General features: G+C 46.6%; 1 protein-coding gene across 1 annotated transcript; it reads right to left on the minus strand.

Annotated features, from left to right (window-relative positions):
* LOC311123648 (polypeptide N-acetylgalactosaminyltransferase 1) lies at window positions 1-25,330 on the minus strand. Its single transcript, XM_084197891.1, has 13 exons — window positions 25,282-25,330; window positions 19,347-19,486; window positions 19,098-19,266; window positions 13,620-13,786; window positions 12,856-12,983; window positions 12,671-12,750; window positions 10,159-10,329; window positions 9,003-9,120; window positions 7,928-8,108; window positions 5,236-5,375; window positions 5,057-5,155; window positions 4,014-4,148; window positions 1-2,276 (listed from the first exon to the last, which is right to left on the minus strand). Exons 2-13 carry the CDS (start codon window positions 19,483-19,485, stop codon window positions 2,130-2,132), a joined length of 1,674 nt encoding a protein of 557 aa, XP_084054017.1. The 5' UTR covers window position 19,486; window positions 25,282-25,330; the 3' UTR covers window positions 1-2,129.
* Between the last annotated feature and the right edge of the window lie 1,577 nt (window positions 25,331-26,907).

Genomic DNA, 26,907 nt, shown 5'->3' on the forward strand with positions numbered 1-26,907 from the left:
GTGTTGTTCTGTAAACGTTCTCACTTTTATTTCTACAACGTTTGAAACAGCTCAGTGTGGAAGCCTGGATATAACTCATACAGCTGTCAAATCAAACAACCCCCCCCCCCCGACAGTCAATCCTTTACATACAAACAGTCCTTGCCTGTCTCGCAGTCAAAACCCACCAAGCAGAAATCACACATCTTTATCATACAGTCATTCAATCAAACATGAATCCGTCAAATAAAGCCCCCCGCCTCCACAGCAAAGATGAGCCAATGAAATGAATATCAGAACTGTGTGTAAACCCCTCCCCCACTGGAGGAGGTTGAAATAGTTAATGATAGACGTCATCTCTCATACACTGGCAAACTGATAAAAGCGGGTGATAAAGAAACAACTAAAAAGAAGAGGTAAACCAAAATGATAAGAGAAATGTTAAGTCAAGGAGTGATATGAGTAGAGAGTTCTATGTGTTGACCAGAAAGAGATCAGTCTGGTTATGGAGTGAGATACTGTAGGACACCTTACATCCCTCTCCCACGTTCATCATCAAACACTTACTGCATTCCTGAACCACCTCCATATTATTATAACGATACGAAGCATAGAAATCAATGTATGAAACTGAGATACTGCCCTAAACTGACCTCTGGTCAGTATATGCAGCTCCACTGTGCTGTTCAGTGATATAGAAACCGCATTAAACTGATCTGGAGTTAGTTTGTGCTGACAAAAGTGGAGTTGGCGGGCTGGGGTTAGCATGGAGTTGGTGCTAGACACAAACACACGCATATACACACACACACACACACACACACACAGAGACACACACCATGGAGGATGGAGCCATTGGAGTGTTTCATCAGGAGGTCTTCAGGAAGAAGATATGATTGAGAAGATGTAACTGTCAGTCCAGTTCAGCTTGTGTGTGTTTGTTTCTGTTTGTGTGTGTGTACATGTGTGTATACTGTGTTTGTATGTGGGATTATTTATGTGTGTGTGTGGGTTACTGTGATCATTAGATCCATCACATCAGATATGCAGGGGCCCAGGGCCGTGTGTGTATTAGCGGAGGAGGATCAAGTTGCCTCCAGACACTGATCTAAGATCAGTTCTTGTTTCCCATCCATAATGGTTAATGTTAGGATTTGGGGAGGGTAAGCTGATCCTTGATCTGTGGCTAAGGGCAATGTCAACCAGCAGCCGTATTAGCTCTATGTTAAACACTTTACCTTAAAGACATAAACAGACAGATAAACTAGAGTCGCTGCTCCGCGGAACTCTCACAGTAACAAACAAAGGCATGTAAAAAAGTCTACATACAAATCTCAGTATATCACAAACATATTATCTCTGTCTCTATATCTGTCTGTAGCAGTGCAGGTCCGTCTGTAAGGGGTTCAGTTCAGTTTGTGGTTCAGCGCATTGAGTTCCTTGGTGCTTCGCTGGAGAGTGTTCTCTCTCTCTCTCTCTCTCTCTCTCTTTTGCTCTCTCTCCCCATCTCTGTCTCTTTAGGCTGCAACTCAGGGGAAGAACACTAGAGGGAGACAGACACTGCTGTCCTCACATGCACACACAGTCATACAATACTGCAACAGGAGGGCTTATCCCAACACACATGCTCACAACACCCCCTTCCTTCATATGAGTTCTCCAGAGTTCATTTCCAAAATCTATGAAAAAAATAAAACACAAATTCACTAAGAAATGAGCCCCCTTCACTTGAGAACACACTCACTCACTCACACACACACACACACACACGTTCACGCCCCCAACCTATAAACATACACACATTCATTACAGGCAGTCAGGTAAACATAAGTGATGAGTTTGCAGCATTGGGGAGACTGCCTTGTCCATGGAAGGTGTGAGCAACACAGAACCTTGTGTCTCTCTGTGAGTCTCTCTCTCTCTCTTTAACAACATGTCTCTCCAGGAGCAGGTCTCTCTCTTTCTCTTTAAAACATCACCAGTCTCTCTTTAAAAGCATGAGTCTCTCCTCCAGTGAGTCCAAACACGTTCCCTCTCTCCTAGCCGCCATAGAAGGGTCCAGAGATAGCCTGCTTCATCCCATTCAGTGTGGACTCTGTCCCTTCTTCCCCCTCTCGCTCTCTCTCCGTCAGTGTGTATGTGGACGGCGGTCAGAAGATCTCAGGCAGCGTGACGTTGCGCAGCAGCCACTGTTGAGAGCGAGTGTGTGTGCAGTCTCTGACGCTGGGCACCTGGCTGTCCTCCTCACTGGCCTTGTCCAGACACTGGTTACTGTTGACGTGGATCAGGGTCAACTTCTACAGAGACAACAGACAGAGAAACAGACCTGGGTCAACTTCTACAGAGACACAGACCTGGGTCAACTTCTACAGAGACAACAGACAGAGAAACATTTAATTTGTTATATTTTAGTCATTTTAGCTACGTTCTTACCCAGAGCAACTTACAGTTTAAAAGTGCATTCATCTTAAAGTAACTGTCCAGTGAAAATATCACTTTTAAAAGTGAATATTCTGTTAACCTCTTAAGGATCGGACCCCTTTTTCCAATTTTCACCTAAAATGACATACCCAAATCTAACTGCCTGTAGCTCAGGACCTGAAGCAAGGACATGCATATTCTTGATACCATTTGAAAGGAAACACTTTGAAGTTTGTGGAAATGTGTAATTAATGTAGGATAATACAACACATTAGATCTGGTAAAAGGTAATACAAACAAAAAAACATGCGGGTTTATTGTTTTTTTTGTTCCATTTTTGTTCCATGCAAGAGACAGGCCACAATATAATATTGCAGTTTAGGCACAATTTAGATTTTGGCCACTAGATGGCAGCAGTGTGTGTGCAAAGTTTCAGATTGATCCAGTGAAGCATTGCAATACTGGACTATTTTGTCTGCCCAAATGTGAATAGTCAATTGACACATTTTCAAGTACATAACTATAGAGAACATGCAAAAATTATATGGTAAAACAAATGTAAGTTTACACACCCAGGAATGTCATACATGATGGATCATTAGCTTATACACTAACTTTCACACATCTAGATGGCTGGGCTGGGTGGGTGTAGTGCCAGAGACAGCAGGGGTTCAAACTGTAGAACCCAGTTCCTACATTTGAATATAAAAATTGATTTTATCAAACAAAACTATGCTACATTCTTTCTCTGGGACCCTCAGGATGACAAATCAGAGCAAGATTACTGAATGTAAGTACATTATTTACCTTCAGAGGTGAATGTATTAAACCAGTTGCCGTGATACGTTTTTTGTTGTTGTGCACTCTCCTCAAACAATAGCATGGTATTTTTTCCACTGTAATAGCTACTGTAAATTGGACAGTGCAGTTAGACTAACAAGAATTTAAGCTTTCTGCCCATTTAAGACATGTCTATGTCCTGGAAAGTTTGCTGTTACTTACAAAAGTCATGCTAATCACATTAGCGCACATTAGCTCAACCGTCCCGTACACGGGACACCGATCCTGTAGAGGTTAACTCATACCCAAATAATGTTGTTGACTCATTCTATATTCGTATGTGGCCAAAGCATAAAATGGAGAAAAAAACACTTAAAAAACCCCACCTAAAACTTGTATGTCAAAAAGACAATAAATGCTTGCCATTTCCTCATAGATGATGATGATGATGCGCTAGCCAATCAGCGATCTACTCGCGTGAATATTTTTTATCCCTAGTATACGCCCGCACCATTCCAACACAGAAAAGCTGCTTTTTAACACACTTATCTTTTTTTCTTTTTTTTGTAAAATAAAAATATATATTTCACTCATATTGTAATTAATTATATGTCATATTTCATAGAAATCTGGAAACACTGGACAGTTACTTTAAGGTAGCTAGGTAAAACAACAACCAGCACAGTCATAAAATGTAGTAAGTCAAACTTTTCCTCAATAAAGCAGCTATCAGCAAAGTCAGTGCTAGTAAGAAAAGACAAGTGAAAGGATAGGGTATTAGTATTTTTTGTTTGTTTTGTTTTTGTTTACTGTTGACAGACAGACAGACGTACCATGGGGTCATACTCCCAGAGCTGGTTTCCTTTGAGGTGGTGACACTTGAGCATCATGACAGGACCGTTGAGTTTGGACACGTCTAGACACAGGTCATCTGTCCTGATCTCTTTATTGGCCGTGTAGCTAAACACCTGCAGGGGACGACACACGGTCAGAGGGGAAGACAAGATACCTTCTCTCTCTCCTTCTCCCTGTCTCTCTCGCTCTCTCTCATTTACATTGTATCTGTCATTGTATCTCCCTCCTCTGAGGTCAGAGAAGTTGCTCAGGTTGACAGGTTGCTCAGGTTAATGTTTGTCACTATGATAAACACTAAAGGTGATCATATTATTGTTGTCCTCTCCTCAGTTGATCAGTTATAGAGTTCTAGTTACCTGGTTGCCTCCCATGCCATGGCAGTTATACTTACCTGGTTTCCTCCCATGCCATGGCAGTTATACTTACCTGGTTTCCTCCCATGCCATGGCAGTTCTAGTTACCTGGTTGCCTCCCATGCCATGGCAGTTCTAGTTACCTGGTTTCCTCCCATGCCATGGCAGTTCTAGTTACCTGGTTTCCTTCCATGCCATGGCAGTTCTAGTTACCTGGTTTCCTCTCATGCCATGGCAGTTCTAGTTACCTGGTTTCCTCCCATGCCATGGCAGTTCTAGTTACCTGGTTGCCTCCCATGCCATGGCAGTTCTAGTTACCTGGTTGCCTCCCATGCCATGGCAGTTATTTTTACCTGGTTTCCTCTCATGCCATGGCAGTTCTAGTTACCTGGTTTCCTCCCATGCCATGGCAGTTCTAGTTACCTGGTTTCCTCCCATGCCATGGCAGTTATAGTTACCTGGTTTCCTCCCATGCCATGGCAGTTCTAGTTACCTGGTTTCCTCTCATGCCATGGCAGTTATAGTTACCTGGTTTCCTCTCATGCCATGGCAGTTCTAGTTACCTGGTTTCCTCCCATGCCATGGCAGTTCTAGTTACCTGGTTTCCTCCCATGCCATGGCAGTTCTAGTTACCTGGTTTCCTCCCATGCCATGGCAGTTCTAGTTACCTGGTTTCCTCCCATGCCATGGCAGTTGAAGATGCCAACTTTCTCGTTCTCCTTCCGGGCCATGTTGTCCAGACACTGGTTAGTCTCCACGTTACGGATCTGACAGAACAACACACAACCAACAATTATCACTGATTCAATGTGTGTGTGTGTTTAGTGTGTGTTTAGCGTGTGTGTACCTCTCCCAGTGAGTAGTAGTGTCGTGGTATCTGGGAGTCAGGATATACGTTCTCCAGGTACCAGCTGAAGGGTTTACACTGCAGCTTCTGTCTCAGAGAGGAGCGAGACGTGATGTCACCATAGTCCACCTTCGTCACACCTGAAACACAGTGTTTTCCATTAGCGCCGGCTGTCGGCTAATCAGCCGGTTAGACTCATTTTCAGCCAGCTACATTTTCCACTTTTCATTTAAATTCACTAGTCCATCGAGCCCTCTCCCGCTAGAATGAACAATATGCATCTTCTAGTGATCTATTTATAGGATAGGCACCTGTCAGTCACAAAGCGAGCAATGACAGGGAAATGCAGCAGAGAGGAAGAGGCGAAGCGAGAGGTTTCACACTCGCCAAAATCTGTCCAAAATAAGCCCAATGCGTTTCTATGGTCTTATTTTGGACCTAAGCTTGTCGCCTGCCTTCCCACCACTGGGACCACGACTCCCATTGTTGGGGCGGAGACATGAGCATCTTGTCATTATATAGCCTACAGATCTCTGGTTGCAGTCAAATTTCTTTACACCTAGGAGGGAGAGAGCATGATGCTTGTGAATTTGCACGTCCCATGTAATGTAAGTGGTAACGATGAGTCGAAATCCACAACCTAATTATTGTTTACTGACACATTCATGTATTTTCTTTCGCATTTCACATAGCCAGCCACGCGGAGTGGTCTAGGCTATTTACTGTGTGTTGATTGACAACTGAATAGCAAGTGATGACTAGTTTATAAAAGGTGTTTAACTGACTGAATAAAGTCTCCTATGTCCCTTTGCCATTCATAAATCATGCAACGTGGTTATATGTCCATGGTATCGCATCAGGACAAGGAAACCAAAGGATTTCCTAGGTTTCCTTTCCTAGGATGTCGGGGCTTGCCAGAAAGTGACGCTAAAGTGAGTGACTTTCATCTCGTCAGTCTGTAGCCTACCGAATCTCGTTGGAGATCGGCTCATTTGGTTTCCTAATTTGTACAGGTTACTGGTAGGCCTAGGCTTTTTGGCAATTATCTGCAGATACATTTTGAAAACATTCGATGAAGATGATGAATCATCACTGAAGGAACAATAGATAGTGGAGTCTCATTCTGGTCCAAATATGATCAGTGGGACCCTCAAGGAATCCAGGCATTAAAACGGAATTCAACAATATTCAAAGATGTATTGACCTTAGTAGGAAATCAACTAAATGTATTGAAAATGTATTAATTTCCCCAAGTTTATCATAAGACAGGAACAGAATGCATCAGTGATTCGTATTTCCTGCAACTTTCTGAAGTCAAGAGGCAACGAGAATGCCCGTCTGTGTGTGCAGTGCACGAGTCTACCACTTTGTGTAGCAGTTAGCGATGATGCTAATGAAAACAGTCTTCTGGTAGATAGAAAGGCTTTCCCAAAAACCTTCTCAATTAAATGTTAACTACAAAGTAACCTATGCTTACCTGGCAGAATGATATCATGATTATTTGCATCAATCCAGTGTGTATTTGTTTCTTCAAACTAAAAAAACATCATATGTGGCTACAAAAACATGGCTAAACAACAGCCTCTTGCTAGGTGTGCACTTGAATTAAAGGGTAACTACACCCCCAAAAGAAAGTCTCAGATTTTTCCCAGACTTCAAAAGTGCTCTCCTGATGTGGTTTAAATATTGTTGTGGATTTAGAACATCCAATTTTGTTGTTTGTCTATTAAGAACCTGTGATTTTGAGAGTGAAAAAATGGAAACCTGGAAAAACAAAACCTTTAATTTATTTTTCAAGATAGTGTGGGCTATTTACTTCATTTTTCTATTTTATCGAAAAACATCATTTCAAGAACAATCATCATTGTGGCAATACATATCTTGCAGTAAAACTGTAAATAACACTTTAATCAAGAGAAAACAGGTTAAATGCTAAAAAAGGTTTAATGTTCTCTTACTTAGAAAAGTCTTCATCATATAGGCCTAGACAATATCCAAAACAACTAATACACTGAATTCAAATATATTTTTTTGTAATTTAAATTGTAAAGTCATGTCTTTCTACACAATACCACAACAAATGTTTCTAATCTAGGACGTAAACTCAATAAAGTAATCAATTATTTCACTGTGTATTTCAGATGGAATCAAGGCATTAGAATGTACCAAAGGCCACCAAAATAGAGCTACTTCGGCCTTGCTGGCTACTTTTTCTATTTGGCTGGCTACTCTATGTAGTTGTGGAAAACACACAACACACATGTCACCATGGTCACAATCACCAACTACCCAAAGGACTGGAAGACTCTTACAAACATGTTTCTCATTGTGTGTTTCATATCCACTTCTCTGGATTAGGGATTGTAATTAAAGTAAGGTAAAGCAGTGAACATTAAACTTCCTGTTAGTGTAAGAGAGGTGAACGTTTGTCCTTGTTCTTGTCTGTCCTCTACCTGATCTGTGCAGGGGTGTGTGTGTGTGTGTCTGTGTCAGTGGTGAGACGGCAAGGTTAATAAAGGCTTTGTAGCGTGAAATTACTCTGCCCCCACCCCTCGCCTCGCTTTGTCAGGTCACCACGGCAACATCACACTGTCACATTGCTAATGGATGGAGCATACATACCTGGCTGCTGTTTTGAAACTGCCCCAGACACACACACACACGCCAACCCTCGCCCCTCACTCAGACTCACCAGGGGAGATGATGTAGAAGAAGTTTTTGAACTCGTCCATCCAGACCTCGGCCAGGCGTCTGTTGTTCTTATTGATGATCTGACCCGTTCCCCCTGGAAACGTGTAGGGCGTGGCCTTCCGGAACACGTGACCCACATGAGAACAAGTCACGATCTCCAACGTCCCCCCGCACTGCCAGATCTACAACATTTACATTTACATTTTAGTCATTTAGCAGACGCTCTTATCCAGAGCGACTTACAGGACCAAGCACACACCAAAAACACGCATGTTACAACTACATAGCCCTGTGTGTGTGGGTGTGTGTCTTTGCGTGCCCTGTGTGTGCGTGCCCTGTGTGTGTCTTTGCGTGCCCTGTGTGTGTCTATGCGTGCCCTGTGTGTGTGTGTGTGTGTCTTTGCGTGCCCTGTGTGTGCGTGCCCTGTGTGTGTCTTTGCGTGCCCTGTGTGTGTCTTTACGTGCCCTGTGTGTGTGTGTGTGTGTCTTTGCGTGCCCTGTGTGTGCGTGCCCCGTGTGTGTCTTTGCGTGCCCTATGTGTGTGGGTGTGTGTCTTTGCGTGCCCTATGTGTGTGGGTGTGTGTCTTTGCGTGCCCTATGTGTGTGGGTGTGTGTCTTTGCGTGCCCTGTGTGTGTGGGTGTGTGTCTTTGCGTGCCCTGTGTGTGTCTTTGCGTGCCCTATGTGTGTGGGTGTGTGTCTTTGCGTGCCCTGTGTGTGTCTTTGCGTGCCCTATGTGTGTGGGTGTGTGTCTTTGCGTGCCCTATGTGTGTGGGTGTGTGTCTTTGCGTGCCCTATGTGTGTGGGTGTGTGTCTTTGCGTGCCCTATGTGTGTGGGTGTGTGTCTTTGCGTGCCCTATGTGTGTGGGTGTGTGTCTTTGCGTGCCCTGTGTGTGTGGGTGTGTGTCTTTGCGTGCCCTATGTGTGTGGGTGTGTGTCTTTGCGTGCCCTGTGTGTGTGGGTGTGTGTCTTTGCGTGCCCTGTGTGTGTGGGTGTGTGTCTTTGCGTGCCCTATGTGTGTGGGTGTGTGTCTTTGCGTGCCCTGTGTGTGCGTGCCCTGTGTGTGCGCGTGTACTCACTCTAAAGGAGATCTCCAGGTTCTCTCCTCCCCAAATGTCCATACCTGCGTCATACGTCCCTATCTCCTGGAAATAATCTCTGTCTATAGAGAACAACCCACCGGCCATGGTAGGAGTCCTGGAGAGAGGGGGAGAGAGGGAGCGGGAGGGAAGGGAGAGAGGTAGGGGGGGAGAGAGAGAGAGAGAGAGAAAGAGAGGGAGATGGGGTAGAAAGAAGAAAACAGTCAGTCACACACTCCAAAACTACATTCTGGTGGATGTTTGCGACAGAGATCACAAGTTTGTCAATAGAGATGGTATCTTCAGAGGCACAAACACATCAAGTCGACCTCCAGAGAATGTTCTTTCCTGTTTTTCCATCTCAATCCATCTCTTTCTCCCTGTCAGTCTCTCAGAACGAGGGATATTTTCAACATTGAGCTAAAGACTTGTTTTCAGGAGGTTGAGCAGGAAGACAACAGGGAACATGGTGCCAGTGCCACACGGAACTACAAATAGAACAGCACACATCCCCCCGGGGAAACATATTGTGGGAACCCGATCTGAGCTGTTGAGCTGTGCCCTGTGTGGGGAGTCGCACACATTCTGTTGTTGGCCAGCTGGGAACAGAAAAGGAGCAAAACACCTCGGCAGCGCAGGCAGGGGAAAACAGAAAAACACCTTGGCTAAAGATAAACTCAAGAACATGTTGTTTTACTTAAACTACTTTAGCCAGGTCACCTCACAAACAGTTAATAGACTAGTCTCTTTCCCTGTGTTGTGATGGAAGCAGGGATTCTGAATGGAAACAGGGCCGCTGAATGTGCCTCTGATAGTCCCAATTGGACTGGTGGGGAACACGAATAGGAAGAGGTGATGACGGACAAGCGAAAACAAACCCTGGGTTTTATTCCTGAATGTTCCCAGTTTCCCCATCCTCAACTACACAGGAACACAGCTACACCACACTGAGCTCATGTATTTGACTGAAAACATAACTTAGAATTAAATCCCAGCTACGCCACTACTACTAGCCCCTTACATTTAGAATCAGTAGAATGTTGGGAGTAGGGCTGACATTACTAATCAATCCTCACTGACTGGAGCTGAAGAGAGTCTACCCTACGTCGCAGTCTCTACGCCAGCGCTGTAGATGGGTAGTGTGTATGTGTACTACCTGACAGGCAGAGTGCGGTCTCCCTTGCGGCGGTCCATCTCTCTCTGGGGTACGGGGTACCAGCGGAAGTTGAGCTTCCAGTTGAAGCCTCCGTAGGTCATGTCAGAACCAGCCATGTACTCAAACGTGTCATCACTGATCACGTCGATGATGGGACACACCACCGTTTTCCTGCAACACACATATTTACACACCTTTAGATCCACAATGACAAAGTGTTGAGTAGATGCTTGGACTTGTGAGTCGTAATCATTTCAATTTCAATCATTCCTAATATCCAGAACATCTGCAGACCTCTACTGTGTTGACAACAGCAGTTACTAGAGTCTGGTGTTGTGTCCTAGTGGAGGAAGACCAACATACTTAACTCATGTCTGCTCCTGCCACTACTATCATGCTGTACACACACACACACACACACACACACACACACACACACACACACACATCAATCAATGTCCCTCTGTGCATCCTCTGTGAAGATTTGAACCTACTTAACCCCAACATTTATCCAGTTTAAATGTTTTATTGATACCAGTCATGAGAAACATCAGAGTATAAACTGGGTGGTTTGAGGCCTGAATGCTGATTGGCTGACAGCCATAGCATATTGGCCATATACCACACCCTCTTGGGCCTTATTGCTTAAGTATACAATGGTACAGTTTAATCATAGCATGGTGTAAAAAGTAAAAAATGTTGTGGAAGACCAGAAGAACCCCTTTCCCTCCCTCCTCCCACAATCCCAGGTCCCCATACAGCTAACCCTCCCATCCCATCCCAACTACACCTCCCCAGCTTCCACCTGCCAGGAAGATAATGAGATCCCTCCTGGCTGTCACACCAGCCCCCCCCCCCCCCCCCGCCACCCATCCTCCCTCCCTCCCGCCATTACCAAGTATCCCCCCCTCCCCTCCCCCACCTGCCCATGGATTGGGCAACCCTTCCTCCATCCTCCCTACAAAATAAGACATAAAGAGAGATAGATGCTGGAAAGTAAGTTGGGAAGTTGGGTGTTTAGAAAATAACTAAATAATAGTAATTAAGAGGTCATTAGATAAGTAGATAAATAAATACTGAATAGATGATGAAGGGTCTCTAGACTTGGATCATAATACAAGGGTTAGGTACCAGCGCCAGCAAGGAGGCAAAGGCTATAGTTTCGCTAAACGCAACTCTTTTGGGGTGACGCCTAAAAGAGCAATCAATGGGTTGGGTTCGAAAGGCTGATTCAGCACTTCTGAGAACGTCTGGAAAACTGACTTCCAGAATCCCTCTAGTTTGGGGCACAGCCAATACATGTGAATGAGAGAGGCATGACAGCTTCTGCACTTATCAACCCCAACATTTATCCAAGTTTTCACCGTCATTGTAAAGCCCTAGTTGCTTTGTTGATTTGAAAAAGTCATTTCTGAAGATTATTATTTATTTAATGTGATTAGTGATTCATATATTTTTTTAAATACTGTCCCTCGTGTTAAGGTCAACCCTGTTACGTGAACTGAACTCTCGTTTTAATATGGTGAAACTATTCCTTAAAAAAAGAAGAAAGAAAAAAGAAACACTGAACATCTAACAGTCAGATCATAGTGTAAATGCAGGTGAGCTGGTTCTACTCTTTTTGGCCATTTTCTGGTGTTTTGGGGTGGAAAAGTGAGCGGGTAGAGCATAACACGTCAACCCTGTTACCCACAGATAGGCTAGAAATGTTTTGACAACTTCTATGTTTTAGTGAAGCTTGCTTTCATTCCCCCCGTCACAAGGGGATTTATGGCTAATTTAAGATGAAGTCTTCAACCCTGTTACGGTCAACCCTGTTACGGTCAACCCTGTTCCTTTATTTGGCACTTACTATAGTATTATTTTATTTAACTTCTTGAGATGGGAAAACATGTTTTTTATTAACATTTTTATTGAACATGTGCTCTTTATGACAGAAGAATGTTAAAATTAGGTGAAATAAAACATTGTTTTATTTTTCTCCACCAAGTTACACTACTCAAAAGACACCTAATTAATAATAATAATATGCCATTTAGCAGACGCTTTTATCCAAAGCGACTTACAGTCATGTGTGCATACATTTTTACGTATGGGTGGTCCCGGGGATCGAACCCACTTCCCTGGCGTTACAAGTGCCATGCTCTACCAATTCAGCTACAGAGGACCGAGTGCTGCTGTCAGCTCAGCCCATTTACAGCTGTAGCACGGAATACAATCTAACCTCCATCTCTCTCCCTCTGCCCGGCTGCTGTGTGTGTGTGTGCGTGCGTGTGTGTGTACCAGCCTGAGGGCATAAGTAAACAGAGGCTTTGTAATTAAGCATCAAATAAATACACAAGGTCAAGCCCCCTGGAGGCTCAACAAACTGTTACTGATTGATGTATTGCACCCAGCGTGTGTCTACGTGAGTGTGTGGTGTGTGTGTGTGTGTGTGTGTGTGTGTGTGTGTGGTGTGTGTGTGTGCGCACACCCATATACGCGTGTGTGTGCCTGCGGGTGTGTAGCATACCTGTCGAGTTTGATGCGGGCCAGCAGAGGTTCCAGCCACCCAATGGTGCACTCACAGTGAGCGTCTAGAAACGTGATCACCTACATGAGAACAAACACATACTTTACTCTTGGTCTCCTTACAGAGAGGCTACTGACAATAGCTGCATCTGAGCAGCATTTCAGAATTCTTAAACACACACACACCTGTCCGGTGGAGAGAGAGGCTCCTTTCAGTCGAGCTCTGATCAGTCCAGACCTCTGTTCCATCCTCACCACTCTGACTGGAACCTCCATCCTCCTTACATACTGCTCCAACGGACGCTTCAGGAAGTCTACAACACACACACACACACACACAAACACAAAGGCAGGCCCAAAAACAGATACTTAGTGTACTACCAGACCAATAGATGGAATGAATCCATCATCTGTGTGTGTGTGTGTGTGTGTGTGTGTGTGTGTGTGTGTGTGTGTGCGTGTGTGTGTGTGTGTGTTTGTGTGCACATGTCTGCATACCTGACTATGGTGAGTGAGAGAGTGTGTGGTCTGAGTGGTAAGTGATATCTCCCTCCCAGAGAGCATGCTCTCAAAGGTAAAGGATGTCACTCCTACCCACTCTCCCTTCCCCCTCTCCTCCCTTCCATCCCTCTATCCCAGGGGGTCAAGAGGGGAACAGAGGGGGGTTGGGGGTAATTCCTGCTCCCGGGGTTTTAGGGACCTAATAATCTGCCCCAAACAGGGATTAACAGCACTGGGCTGAGAAACAAGACACAGCACTCACACACAATTGCAAACACACATACGCACACACAGACGCAAACATGCAGCCGCACACAGACACGCAGTCACACACGCATATTGTACACACAGCCTTACACAGCACTTAGGAACAAGCCCAGATAAACCCGGATAAAGAGACAGACACAAAGGGAGGGAGATGTGTGAGGTGAGAGCATCTCAGTGTGTACCTCTCTCACTAGCGTCGTCCACCAGAACTACCTCCTCCAACAGAGACCTGGGGGAGCGGTCTATGACAGAGCGTACGGTCCGCAGCAGAGTGGACCAGGCCTCGTTGTGGAACACGATCACTACACTGGTACGAGGCAGATCGTCTGGATACAGCTTATTCTTACAGCTACGGAGGGGAGAGAGGAGATAGAGAGGAGAGAGAGAGAGAGAGAGAGAGAGAGGAGAGAGAGGAGAGAGAGAGAGAGAGGAGAGAGAGAGAGAAGAGAGAGGAGAGAGAGAGAGAGAGAGAGGAGAGAGAGAGAGAGAGAGGAGAGAGAGAGAGAGAGAGAGAGGGAGGAGAGAGAGGAGAGCAAAGAGAGAGGGCAAAGGAGAGGGAGAAACTAGAAGTTAGAGACTACAAATACAAGACAACACACACAGAGAACACACACACACACACACACACACACACACACACACAGAGAGAACACACACACCCAGAGAGAACACACACACCCAGAGAACACACACACCCAGAGAACACACACACACACACACACACACACACACAGATAACACACACACACAGAGAACACACACACACACAGATAACACACACACACACACACACACAGAGAACACACACACACACCCAGAGAACACACACACACACACACACACAGAGAACACACACACAGAGAACACACACACACACACAGAGAACACACACACAGAGAAAACACACACACAGAGAACACACACCCACAGAGAACACACACCCACACACAGAGAACACACGTACACACACAGAGAACACACACACCCAGAGAACACACACACCCAGAGAACACACACACCCAGAGAACACACACACCCAGAGAACACACACAGAGAACACACACACAGAGAACACACACACACACACACACAGAGAACACACACACACACAGAAAACACACACACACACAGAAAACACACACACACACACACACACACAGAGAACACACACACAGAGAACACACACCCACAGAGAACACACACATCAAGATAACACACACACACAGAGAACACACACACACACACACACACAGAGAGAACACACACACACAGAGAGAACACACACATACACACACACACACACACACACACACACAGAGAACACACACACACACACAGAGAACACACACACACACACACAAAGAGAACACACACCCACACTCAGAGAACACACACACACAGAGAACAAACACACACAGAGAACACACACACACACACACAGAGAGAACACACACACACACACACAGATAACACACACACCCAGAGAGAACACACACACCCAGAGAACACACACACACAGAGAGAACACACACACACACAGAACACATATGCTGGGCGTCAGGCAGATCTATTACAGGTCATTAGTGATGTTAATTAGAGAGTGTGACTTATTACCATCTCAGTGAGAGGAGACAATATTCATCAGTCCCACTCAGCACACACACACACACACACACAGAAGGGCCTTTCATGAAGGGCCTTTCATGATGAACTGCAGTAATGTATCCTGTGGTCCTGGAACAATGAGCTTCATGATATAGATGTCAGTGTGAACAGATCAGCAACACATCATTTCATCATTAATATACAGTATATGATGCATATCGTCCCCACGACAGATGGCGTGGGACATGGACTTTGACATGAGTGGGTTTAAAAGATCAGGAAAATTAGCACCCTGTTCCCTCCCTCAATCCCTCCTGCTCCCTCCCTCCCTCAAACCCTCCTGCTCCCTCCCTCCCTCAAATTCCTCCTGCTCCCTCCCTCCCTCAAACCTTCCTGCTCCCTCCCTCCCTCTATATTCCTCCTGCTCCCTCCCTCCCTCAATCCCTCCCTCCCTCAATCCCTCCTGCTCCCTCCCTCCCTCAAACCCTCCTGCTCCCTCCCTCCCTCAATCCCTCCTGTTCCCTCTCCCTCCCTCCCTCAATCCCTCCTGCTCCCTCCCTCCCCCAATCCCTCCCTCCCTCAATTCCTCCTGCTCCCTCCCTCCCTCAATTCCTCTGGCTCCCTCCCTCAATCCCCCTCCCTCCCACCTGCTCCTTCCTTCCATCCCTCCCTCCCTCCATATATCTGCAGAATGTTCCCCCTCTCCCCACCCCTCCCTCAGAGTGAAGGAATGTAGCAGCGGAGGAGAGAGAAGAGGTCAGGATTCCTTCCCTCCTCCAGCTGCTCTGTCTCTGGAACCTATTACCTCACACACACGCAATCGGTGTGTGTGTGTGTGTGTGCGTGTGTGTGTATACGTGTGTGTGTGTGTGTGTGTGTATACGTGTGTGTGTGGATACGTGTGTGTGTGTACGTGTGTATACGTGTGTGTGTGTGTGTGTATACGTGTGTGTGTGTGTGTGTGTGTGTGTGTGTTTCTGCTCTTAGGGAGGGAGTAAAACAGTTTCATCAGATTATTCACTTTAAAAACAGTGACACCCTGCCTTGGGAGCAGTGGAGGCTGCTGAGGGGAGGACGGCTCATAATAATGGCTGGAATGGAGTTTAATGGAGTGAATGGAGTGGTATCAAACACATGAAAACCATGTTTGACACCATTCCATTCATGCCATTCCGGCCATTATTATGAGCCGTCCTCCCCTCAGCAGCCGCCATTGCTTGGGAGCCTTTCCACACACACACCAACACACACACTTACCTAACCCTAACCATCAGCAACACATCATTTCATCATTAATATACAGTATATGATGCATATCGTCCCCACGACAGATGGCGTGGGACATGGACTTTGACATGAGTGGGTTTAAAAGATCAGGAAAATTAGCACCCTGTTCCCTCCCTCAATCCCTCCTGCTCCCTCCCTCCCTCAAACCCTCCTGCTCCCTCCCTCCCTCAAATTCCTCCTGCTCCCTCCCTCCCTCAAACCTTCCTGCTCCCTCCCTCCCTCTATATTCCTCCTGCTCCCTCCCTCCCTCAATCCCTCCCTCCCTCAATCCCTCCTGCTCCCTCCCTCCCTCAAACCCTCCTGCTCCCTCCCTCCCTCAATCCCTCCTGTTCCCTCTCCCTCCCTCCCTCAATCCCTCCTGCTCCCTCCCTCCCCCAATCCCTCCCTCCCTCAATTCCTCCTGCTCCCTCCCTCCCTCAATTCCTCTGGCTCCCTCCCTCAATCCCCCTCCCTCCCACCTGCTCCTTCCTTCCATCCCTCCCTCCCTCCATATATCTGCAGAATGTTCCCCCTCTCCCCACCCCTCCCTCAGAGTGAAGGAATGTAGCAGCGGAGGAGAGAGAAGAGGTCAGGATTCCTTCCCTCCTCCAGCTGCTCTGTCTCTGGAACCTATTACCTCACACACACGCAATCGGTGTGTGTGTGTGTGTGTGCGTGTGTGTGTATACGTGTGTGTGTGTGTGTGTGTGTATACGTGTGTGTGTGGATACGTGTGTGTGTGTACGTGTGTATACGTGTGTGTGTGTGTGTGTATACGTGTGTGTGTGTGTGTGTGTGTGTGTTTCTGCTCTTAGGGAGGGAGTAAAACAGTTTCATCAGATTATTCACTTTAAAAACAGTGACACCCTGCCTTGGGAGCAGTGGAGGCTGCTGAGGGGAGGACGGCTCATAATAATGGCTGGAATGGAGTTTAATGGAGTGAATGGAGTGGTATCAAACACATGAAAACCATGTTTGACACCATTCCATTCATGCCATTCCGGCCATTATTATGAGCCGTCCTCCCCTCAGCAGCCGCCATTGCTTGGGAGCCTTTCCACACACACACCAACACACACACTTACCTAACCCTAACCCTGCGAGCTAACAGCATGACTTTCCAGACATGTGTGTGTGAGACGTACACATGGAAGAGAGTGTAGAAAAGTTGTGAAACGAACAACTGGATAATAGTGTAATCAGTTGCAGGCTGTGGGTGAGGCAGTACATTGTGGGGGAGGTCAGCACGAGCTGCACACTGGTTCTGATTAAACACTCAGAACTCTGGAGCGCCCACACACACAAGTACACACACACACACACACACACACACACACACACACACACACACTCATAAAGGCAGATTTAGTCAGAGCCCAATATTCCTCAAAAGTGTGGTCATGGAAACTGTCACATGCACGCACGCACGCACGCACACACACACACACACACACACACACACACAAACATACACACACACACACACTATACGGCAGTGTCATACTGACCTCCCCACCCAACCTCCTCCATACTAACAGTTAAATTCTAAAGCATCAGAAGGGGTCTTCGCTCATGTTGGTCTAGTATGTGATTGAATGTGTTGTCTCTGATGATTTCTCACCACCCCCCACCCCACCCAGCCTACCCAGCTCCAGCCCCCACCCAGCCCAGCTCCAGGCCAGCCCCACCCAACCCTACCCAGCTCAACCCCAGCTCCAGGCCAGCCCCACCTAGATCCAGCCCAACCCAGCCCAGCTCCAGGCCAGCCCCACCCAGCTCAGCTCCCCCCACCCAGCCCTACCCAGCTCAGCTCCCCCCCCACCCAGCCCAGCTCCAGCCCAGTCACTGCTGCTATTGACTGAGTCTTATCTGTTAATTGGAAAAGCAGGTGGAGGGAGAAACACATTTCACACATCAATGTGCACTGTCTGTCTCCAGGCTAGGCTGTGTGTGTAGGTGTACATGGAGCAGAGGGGAGAAGAACGGAAGAGGAAAAAACACTAGAAGGAAGCACTGGGAAAGATTTGGCAGCAGTACAGAAAACTCATCCAGAGCTCTTTTGACTTCTGGCAGAAAGCCATTATAAGATATCTGATGGCAAACATTTAGCAGTGAATTGCATACAAGTGTAACTTCATCACCTCATGTGCGCTGCGCAACAGAGACTCGACAACAGATATAGAACGCCATGGACTCACAGCTCCCGCTTTCTCCTGTTGTGCTATTTACAAACAAACACGTGACTGGCTCAACTGTTCTGGGGAACTATGGTAAGCTTCATAATGTAAAATAATGTGACAGGTGAAATTAAGAACGCAAACAGATCTTTCGTACGCCTGGAAGGGTGAGTCAATAACATAATCTATAACGAATCACCTTTAACTAATCGTCAATAACAAACTAGCTAATAACAGATTTTTGTCTAACATCTATAACTAACGAACCATAACAATAACTAATAATCATCAATAACTACCTAATACCAAATCACTGCAATTATCTATATTCTATTATGAACTGGCTGGTATGAGCCCTGAATGCTGATTGGCTGAAAGCTGTGGTATATCAGACCGTATATTATTCTAATTACCTTACTAACCAGTTTCTAATATCAATAAGGCACCTCAGGGGTTTGTGGTATATTGCCAATATACCACAGCTAATGGCTGTATCAAAGATCTGTTATTAGTATGTTATAGTATGTTATAGGTGATTAGCTCTAGACTATAGATTATCTGTTGTTCGCTGTAACATGGACAATAAAGCTGTATTATTAGTTATAGACTCACCCCTCCAGGCGTACGTCAGGCAGGGTTCTGTTGAAAGCGATCATCTCAGAAGCCATCAGGTTAAACTGGTTGATCTTAAACATCTCCTTCATCTTCTCCTGGTTCTCTTTAGGAATCACCACAGGTTTACCTCCTTCTCCTGGACCATCCCTGGGCCGCAATACTGTATCTACAACACGACAGAGAGAGAGAGAGGTGTGAGTGAGTGTGCGGTGTGTGTGTGTGAGTGTGCGGTGTGTGTGTGCTCACCGTCCCTGCCTGGCAGGCCCCTCTCCCTCTTGTCGTCACACTTGTTACACTCGCTGAAGTAGAGCAGGATGAACATGTCCAACATCACCCACACCAGGGAGGTGGCCAGCACCACCTTACAGTAGGCAAACCTCCGCATCCTAGAGCGAGAGAGAGAGAGAGAGAGAGAGAGAGAGAGAGAGAGAGAGTGTTAACCTCAGACCTTCTCATTCTGTTACAGAGAGAAAAGGCTAGTCACACACAGCACAATCACACACTTTACACTCTTAGAAAAAAAGGTGCTATCTAGAACCTAAAATGGTTATTCGGCTTTCCCCTTTTGGTTCCAAGTAAAACCCTTTTGGTTCCAGGTAGAAACCTTTTCCATAGAGGGTTCTACATGGAACCCAAAAGGGTTCTCCTATGGGGACAGCTGAACAACCCTTTTGGAACCCTTTTTTTCTAAGAGTGGATCAATTGAAGCTCTCTTTCTCTCTCTCCCACTGTCTCGTATCTCTCTGTGTCTCTCTCCTTTCTCTGCTGGCCAAAACAGACCCCCGTCCTAACCATCTGTCCTCTCCCTCTCTCATCTCTTATCTGCCGCGTGGTTATCAGTTCTCTCTCTAGAAACAGCCCAAAACAAGCACAGTATTCTCTCTCTCACTTTGTGTGTGTGTGTGTTTGTGTGACACAGCGACAGCACAGTGCTGTCTAAATCTTGAGTACACACACACAAACTCCTGCAGACCTACCAAGTAAACAACCTACCAAGTGCATTTAATAAGCTAAACCCCCCTTGCACACACACATGCAAGCACGGACACACAAAAGCATGCAGGCATGAACAAATGCAGAAACACACATCCACACCCACACTGACACACACACAGGGCTGTGATGGTAATTGCTTTTCTTTGGCAGCCAGCACCCATCAGACACAACCACATTAAAATTCCTCTGTACCCCCCCCCCCCCCTCTCTCTCTCTCTCTCTCTCTCTGCTCTCTCTTCTCTCTCTCTCTCTCCTCTCTAACTGTGCAGTGCTCTCCTATCTCCCTCTCTCTCTCTCTAACTGTGCAGTGCTCTCCTATCTCCCTCTCTCTCCTCTCTAACTGTGCAGTGCTCTCCTATCTCCCTCTCTCTCTCTCTAACTGTGCAGTGCTCTCCTATCTCCCTCTCTCTCTCTCTAACTGTGCAGTGCTCTCCTATCTCCCTCTCTCTCCTCTCTAACTGTGCAGTGCTCTCCTATCTCCCTCTCTCTCTCTCTAACTGTGCAGTGCTCTCCTATCTCCCTCTCTCTCTCTCTAACTGTGCAGTGCTCTCCTATCTCCCTCTCTCTCTCTCTAACTCTGCAGTGCTCTCCTCTCTCCCTCTCTTTCTCTCTCGTTCTCTCTAACTGTGCATTGCTCTCCTCTCTCTCTTCTCTCTAACTGTGCAGTGCTCTCCTCTCTCTCTCCCTGCTTCTCAGGTTGCAGGAGGAAAGACATTCTGCAGTCAGCCATGCCAACATCTCCTCCCCTCTATAGAGTTCACAGTGAATGAACAGGCCAGGCCAGGCTTCCTCAGTGCCAGAGTCTACAGTTACCAGAGACTACATTTCCTCCTAAAAGCTCAGGAGCTTGACCTTTAAATCGTTCATTTCATCAAAGGACAGTACAGCTTGATACGCTTTTGTCTCCCTTTCTACCTCTCACTGTCTTACTCTATCCTCACTTGCCCCTCCACTGGGCAGAGTACGGTAGCCTGGTGGAGAGAAGTGTGTGCGTGCGTGTTCAAGAGGATGTGTGTTCATGAAAGAGAGAGAGTAAGTGTTGTTCACAGATGTGTGTTATCTGGCGCACAGTGTTCACACACAACCTTGTTACTCTTCACAGCCGAGTGACAAAACGTGGGCAGAGAGCTACCACTGAATAGGTCTACCTCCTCCTCACTAAAAATACATTTCTGCTACTCAGACGCAGACGATTGTGTTATGTGGTTGTGATGAGGTAGTCAGGTTTCCCTATGTTATATGGTTGTGATGAGGTTTTCATGGTTTCTCTGTGATATGGTTGTGATGAGGTTGTCAGGTTTCCCTGTGTTATATGGTTGTCATGATTTCTCTGTGTTATATGGTTGTGATGAGGTTGTCATGTTTCTCTGTGTTATATGGTTGTGATGAGGTTGTCAGGGTTCCCGAGTGGTGCAGTGGTCTAAGGTACTGCATCGCAGTGCTAGCTGTGCCACTAGAGATCCTGGTTCGAATCCAGGCTCTGTCGTACCCGGCCACGACCGGGAGACCCATGGGGCGGCGCACAATTGGCCCAGCATCGTCCAGGGTAGGGGAGGGAATGGCCGGCAGGGATGCTCAGTTGGTAGAGCATGGCATTTGCAACGGCAGGGTTGTGGTTTCGATTCCCATGGGGGGCCAGTATGAAAAAAAAAAAAATAATGTATGCACTCACTAACTGTAAGTCGCTCTGGATAAGAGCGTCTGCTAAATGACTAAAATGTAAAATGTTCCCTGTGTGATCAGAGAATGTAAGAGGAAGAGACAGCGATGCTCCAAGGAGGAGAGAAATATATATAAACACACACACTGTCCCTCAGCTTGCCTGCTCTGCAGACTGTATTTCTAATCAGGCATGGCAGAGGACACCCCACTATCTCTTCTCTGCTCACGCCAGCTCCAGGCTCACTCTGTGTGTGTGTCTATATATTATATATCAGGTTTGTTAGTATTTGCAGTCTTTGACAAAAATAGACTGCCTCTCTGACACAACACAGACAACCCACCCCTCTCTCTCTCTCTCTAATCCCTCCCTCTTTCTTTTCTTTTCTCTTCTCTCTACCCTATTCATCTCCATATCTTCATCTCTCCATTTCCTCCTCCCTTCTATTATCATCCCTCTCTCGTCTTTCTGTTTTTCCTCTCTCCATGACGTTTTCTCCTTTCCAGAGCGGTTGCCATCACTACCTGCCTTCACAGAGGAGAGCCCAATCCCCTCCTCTCTCTTCCCTCTCCTCTCCTCTCTCTTCCCTCTCCTCTCTTCCCTCTCCTCTCTCTTCCCTCTCCCCTCCTTTCTCCTCTCTCTCCTCTCATATCCTCTCTCTTCCCTCTCCTCTCCTCTCTCTTCCCTCTCCTCTCCTCTCTTTCCTCTCCCCTCACTCTCCTCTCCTCTCTCTTCCCTCTCCCCTCCCTCTCCTCTCTCTTCCCTCTCCTCACTCTTCCCTCTCCTCTCCTCTTCTCTCTCTTCTTCTCTCCTCCCTCCGCTGGTTTAATCCTACTTTCGAGGGGGATTGCACAACTACTTGGTTACAGCCAGAGAATAATGATCCTCTGAGGCTTAGAGGAGACTTTCACTATTCAAGGATTTATGGAGTTGCTATGAGGAATGTGCCCAATGGGATTCTCTGTGTGTCCTGTGTGCATGTATGCTGTGCGTTGTCATGATACAAGAATTTGGAACTCTCTAACGATACCAGTTCATTGTCACAAACACATGGTCATACATTAGTGTGTTTGTGTGAGCAGCCCAGGAATAGCTGAACAACGCCTACAGGAAGAGCCTCAAGGTTGCAGGGCTGGGAGAATAGACACACACACACTCGGGCAGGCACAACTGCCATGTAACCGACGGTTATGGATGAAGACATGATGAAAATAAAATAACCGTCATAACCGTTCATTATTTGTAATTTAAAAAAGTATTTAAAAAATATGATTTGGAATGAACAGCTGACTGAAATATGCATCAGTCCCCGGTTCAAATGTTTAAGATACGAGTGCATCGGTCCGGGGGAGCCCAAACCGATCCAAATGTAGCATGAATCGATCAGAAAATCAATTCAAACGTTACGAACCGCCAGTTCACTGACGTTGTTTACTCCTATCATTGTATTTTCCCCCTCTGAAAATATCTCTAATCTGTTGTGACTGAATAGATGCGTCATCTCCTTCAGCAGTCTATTGAACTAAGCATGTAAATGCATATGACAGTCATTGATAACAACTATGCATACAGAGCGCAATTGCTCACGCCAACCAGAGCCTCCCTGATCAAATATCTGCACTGCACCTTCAGCATTCAAATGCTTGTAAAATGGCTTTCGCAATGTCAAATCTTAGCCTTTATTAGTTGGGTGACAACCAATGTAATTTGCTGGGTCATTGTTACCAAATGTGCTGTAGAAAATAGTGTGTTAATGTGCTGTAGAAAAACAAATGTTAATGCATCGAATCGTATCTAACCAAATCACATCAATTCGTTCCCCTAATCAAACCGAATCACACTGAATCGTTTCAAACTAAAAGTATCATATCGGAGCCCATGTATCTAGATGCGTATCGAATCGTGCTTGTAAAGAGAGATGCACATCCCTAGTCAGTTGAGTTGAATCAACAAATCCCAGCACATGTGGATGGTTACACTTCCTGCTTTTACTTCCTGTTTTGCTCCTATGGGTAATAATATAATAATAATATGCCATTTAGCAGACGCTTTTATCCAAAGCGACTTACAGTCATGTGTGCATACATTTTTACGTATGTGTGGTCCCAGGGATCAAACCCTGGCATTACAAGCGCCATGCTCTACCAATTGAGCTACAGAGGACCACTCACAATAGCCGCCAGTCCACCCATTATGCCCGTTCTACTCATTCTATTTCTATGGCAGCACATGCAGTCAGGAGCAGAGGAGAGGATAAAATGTGTGTAAATTTTTTTTAAACATATTTATTTTGTTATGCTATTCGGGCGGTTATTATGGATACCGCAGTCATTTGGCTGACCAATTACCGTCATCCGAAATTCCACGATCGTCACAGCCCTAACACACACACACACACACTTCTGAATCAGTCTCTCTCTAGGACACAGCTACGGTTCAGTTTCAGGTCAGGACCTCGTGGGAGTCAAGAGCTCAGACTTATTCTAGGGACACAGGGGGAGGAAGGGAGGGAAGGAGAGAGAGAGAGAGGGAGTGAGAGGGAGAGGGAGAGAGAGGGAGTGAGGGAGAGGGAGTGAGGGAGAGGGAGTGAGAGGGACAGGGAGGGAGAGAGAGTGAGTGAGTGAGTGAGTGAGTGAGTGAGTGAGGGAGGGAGGGAGGGAGGGAGAGGGAGAGGGAGGGAGTGAGGGAGAGGGAGTGAGAGTGAGTGAGTGAGTGAGTGAGTGAGTGAGTGAGTGAGTGAGTGAGTGAGTGAGTGAGTGAGTGAGTGAGGGAGGGAGGGAGGGAGGGAGGGAGGGAGGGAGGAGGGGGAGGGAGGGAGGGAGGGAGGGAGGGAGGGGAGAGGGAGGAGGGGGGGGGAGGAGGGGGAGAATGAGAGAAAGAGAGATAAACTGCCCCGTGGCAAATAAAAGCACAGTCAAACTGATTACCGTTGCAAAGCTTGGCACCAACACAAAGTGGAATGAAACACTTCAATCTCCAATCACTCAGGCATTTTAGTACTGGAATCAATACACATTACTGTCACTGTGGGGGTGTTTCCTAGCACCAACACACACGCACCCACTCACGCACACACACACACAACAACCAGTCTTATAAACCATAACTCCCCCCTCCTCCTCCCCCTGGCCTCTATGACGCCTGTGTAATTGCTATTTTAACAACTTGTAATTGGGCGCGGTGACTACAGCTCTGAGGCTTTGCATGCACACACACACACACACACACACACACACACACACACACACACACACAGGGTGACACTGTAGCGCCATTAACCTCATCAAGCAGGCAATTAAGCAAAATCAATTAAACACACACACCACACATCGATCAATCACACAACCATCTCTCTGAGCAGTTTGACCCAGCAGACTTCTATCAGTCTCTATCAGTCTCTCTGTGTCATTTTGGCCTAGTCGAGTCAAATGACGGATGACTAGAATTCAGCCATGTGAAAGCTGTACTAGTAAAACTAACATAATTGGTCCACACACAAACGTACACACACACACAAAGCTGTACCTGTCCTGCTGTGTAAAGGGGTCTCTGGTCCAGATGTTCAGGGACTCCACCAGCAGGGGAGGCGCTTCAGAGATCCCACTTCCTCCTTCGCTTGTCACTCAAACATGCTGCCTGGAGACACAGAAACACACATTGGTCAGTTCTTCAAGCTAATCAGTCACACATACTTAGACAGACAATAAAGTCAAGACCTGAGTCCAAGTTTAGACCCCTACCCAGAATGGCAAGACCATGAGAAGACTAGTTTGGTTAAACGTGAAAAAAACAAGACTCTGACTCAGCCCAAAACCTGTGGCTATGTGAGAGTTCAGACCAACAAAAAGGTGTAATGGGTCTGCACTCAGAAAGATATTGCATAAAGCTTACTTCATTATTCTATTTGATTTTATATTTTCACTGCATCAGGGATAGTGTACACAGACGTTTCGGCTTTACAGCTTTCTTCAGTGTGATAGTTCAGGAAGGCTCAGGAAGCCACTGTGCAGTGATCTGTCTCTCACTCCTCTCCTCTGTGTTGACAGTACATGTTCCTGCTCAATGGTTCCCGAAAGCGTTTTTCCGATCCCGACCCATCACTCTGGACCCGACCTGACCCAACCCCTCTGTGTTCCCATCACACCTCAGGGACGCACACATGCAGGAGTGACGTCATCCAGAGAGAGAGAACGAACGGGCCGCAACGGGGAGCGGAAGAGAGATGAGACGGCGTGTCACTCAACTGGCTAACACACACTTCCTTCACCACTTCCTTCCGTGGCAGGAAACGCATCATCGCCATCACATCACCTGGCTGTCTAGCACTCAGAACATAGAGCAGAAGCCAGATTATCTCTGTCATCATCATCATCATCATTCACTGCTCACAGCTTCATAGCAACCTCAGTCTGGCTCACTTTCCAAGGCCAAGGCCTATCCTTTATGGTAGGTTTCAATGGACTAATGGGCTCAAATATATTCCAATCAAAGAAGACAGATAACGTCCAGCTAAAGATGAACCTGTGATGGTACACACACACACACACTGAAGCTACACGGGAGGCTCAAGTGCCAGCAGCAGGATGAGAGGGCGGAGTGACGGATGAGGAATGGAGAGGTGGAGGGAGGGGTGAAGATTCTCAGAGCTGCTCATTTCAGGGGATTCATCTTCTATTTCTGACAAACAGAAATAAACCCACCAGAGAGAGAGCGAGAGAGTCGTCCTCCAGAACCACAGTCTGGTCATTGGCCTACATACAACCAAGACATCATTCTGGTCTAGTGGGGTTTTATCCTGACAGAATGTGTGTGTGTGTGCGAGGCATTAGGTTTGCACTGCAGCAGATAATGTAGGCTTTTTCTTCAGCGTCTGATGGCAAAGAGAGCTCCCACTGGGCACAGACGTCAAGTCAACGTCTATTCCTGTCACGGTTCAGACAGACGACCAGAGGACCACAATTGCGTCACACCAGAAAGTTTATTAAACTTAAGGGGAAAAGGGAAGTAGGGAGTGAATGAAGGCTCCAGGGGTAACAGGGGTCCCGTCCAATGCGCTGGGTCTGTGCCCCCCCCAGTGGGAGCGATGCGTCCTATGAAGCCGGTGGTGGGTGGTCCAGAAGTCCTGGGGGGGGGAGACACAGACACAACAGG

Source organism: Coregonus lavaretus, assembly GCF_964263955.1.
Source record: "Coregonus lavaretus genome assembly, contig: HAP1_SCAFFOLD_2683, whole genome shotgun sequence".
Classification (NCBI taxonomy): domain Eukaryota; kingdom Metazoa; phylum Chordata; class Actinopteri; order Salmoniformes; family Salmonidae; genus Coregonus; species Coregonus lavaretus.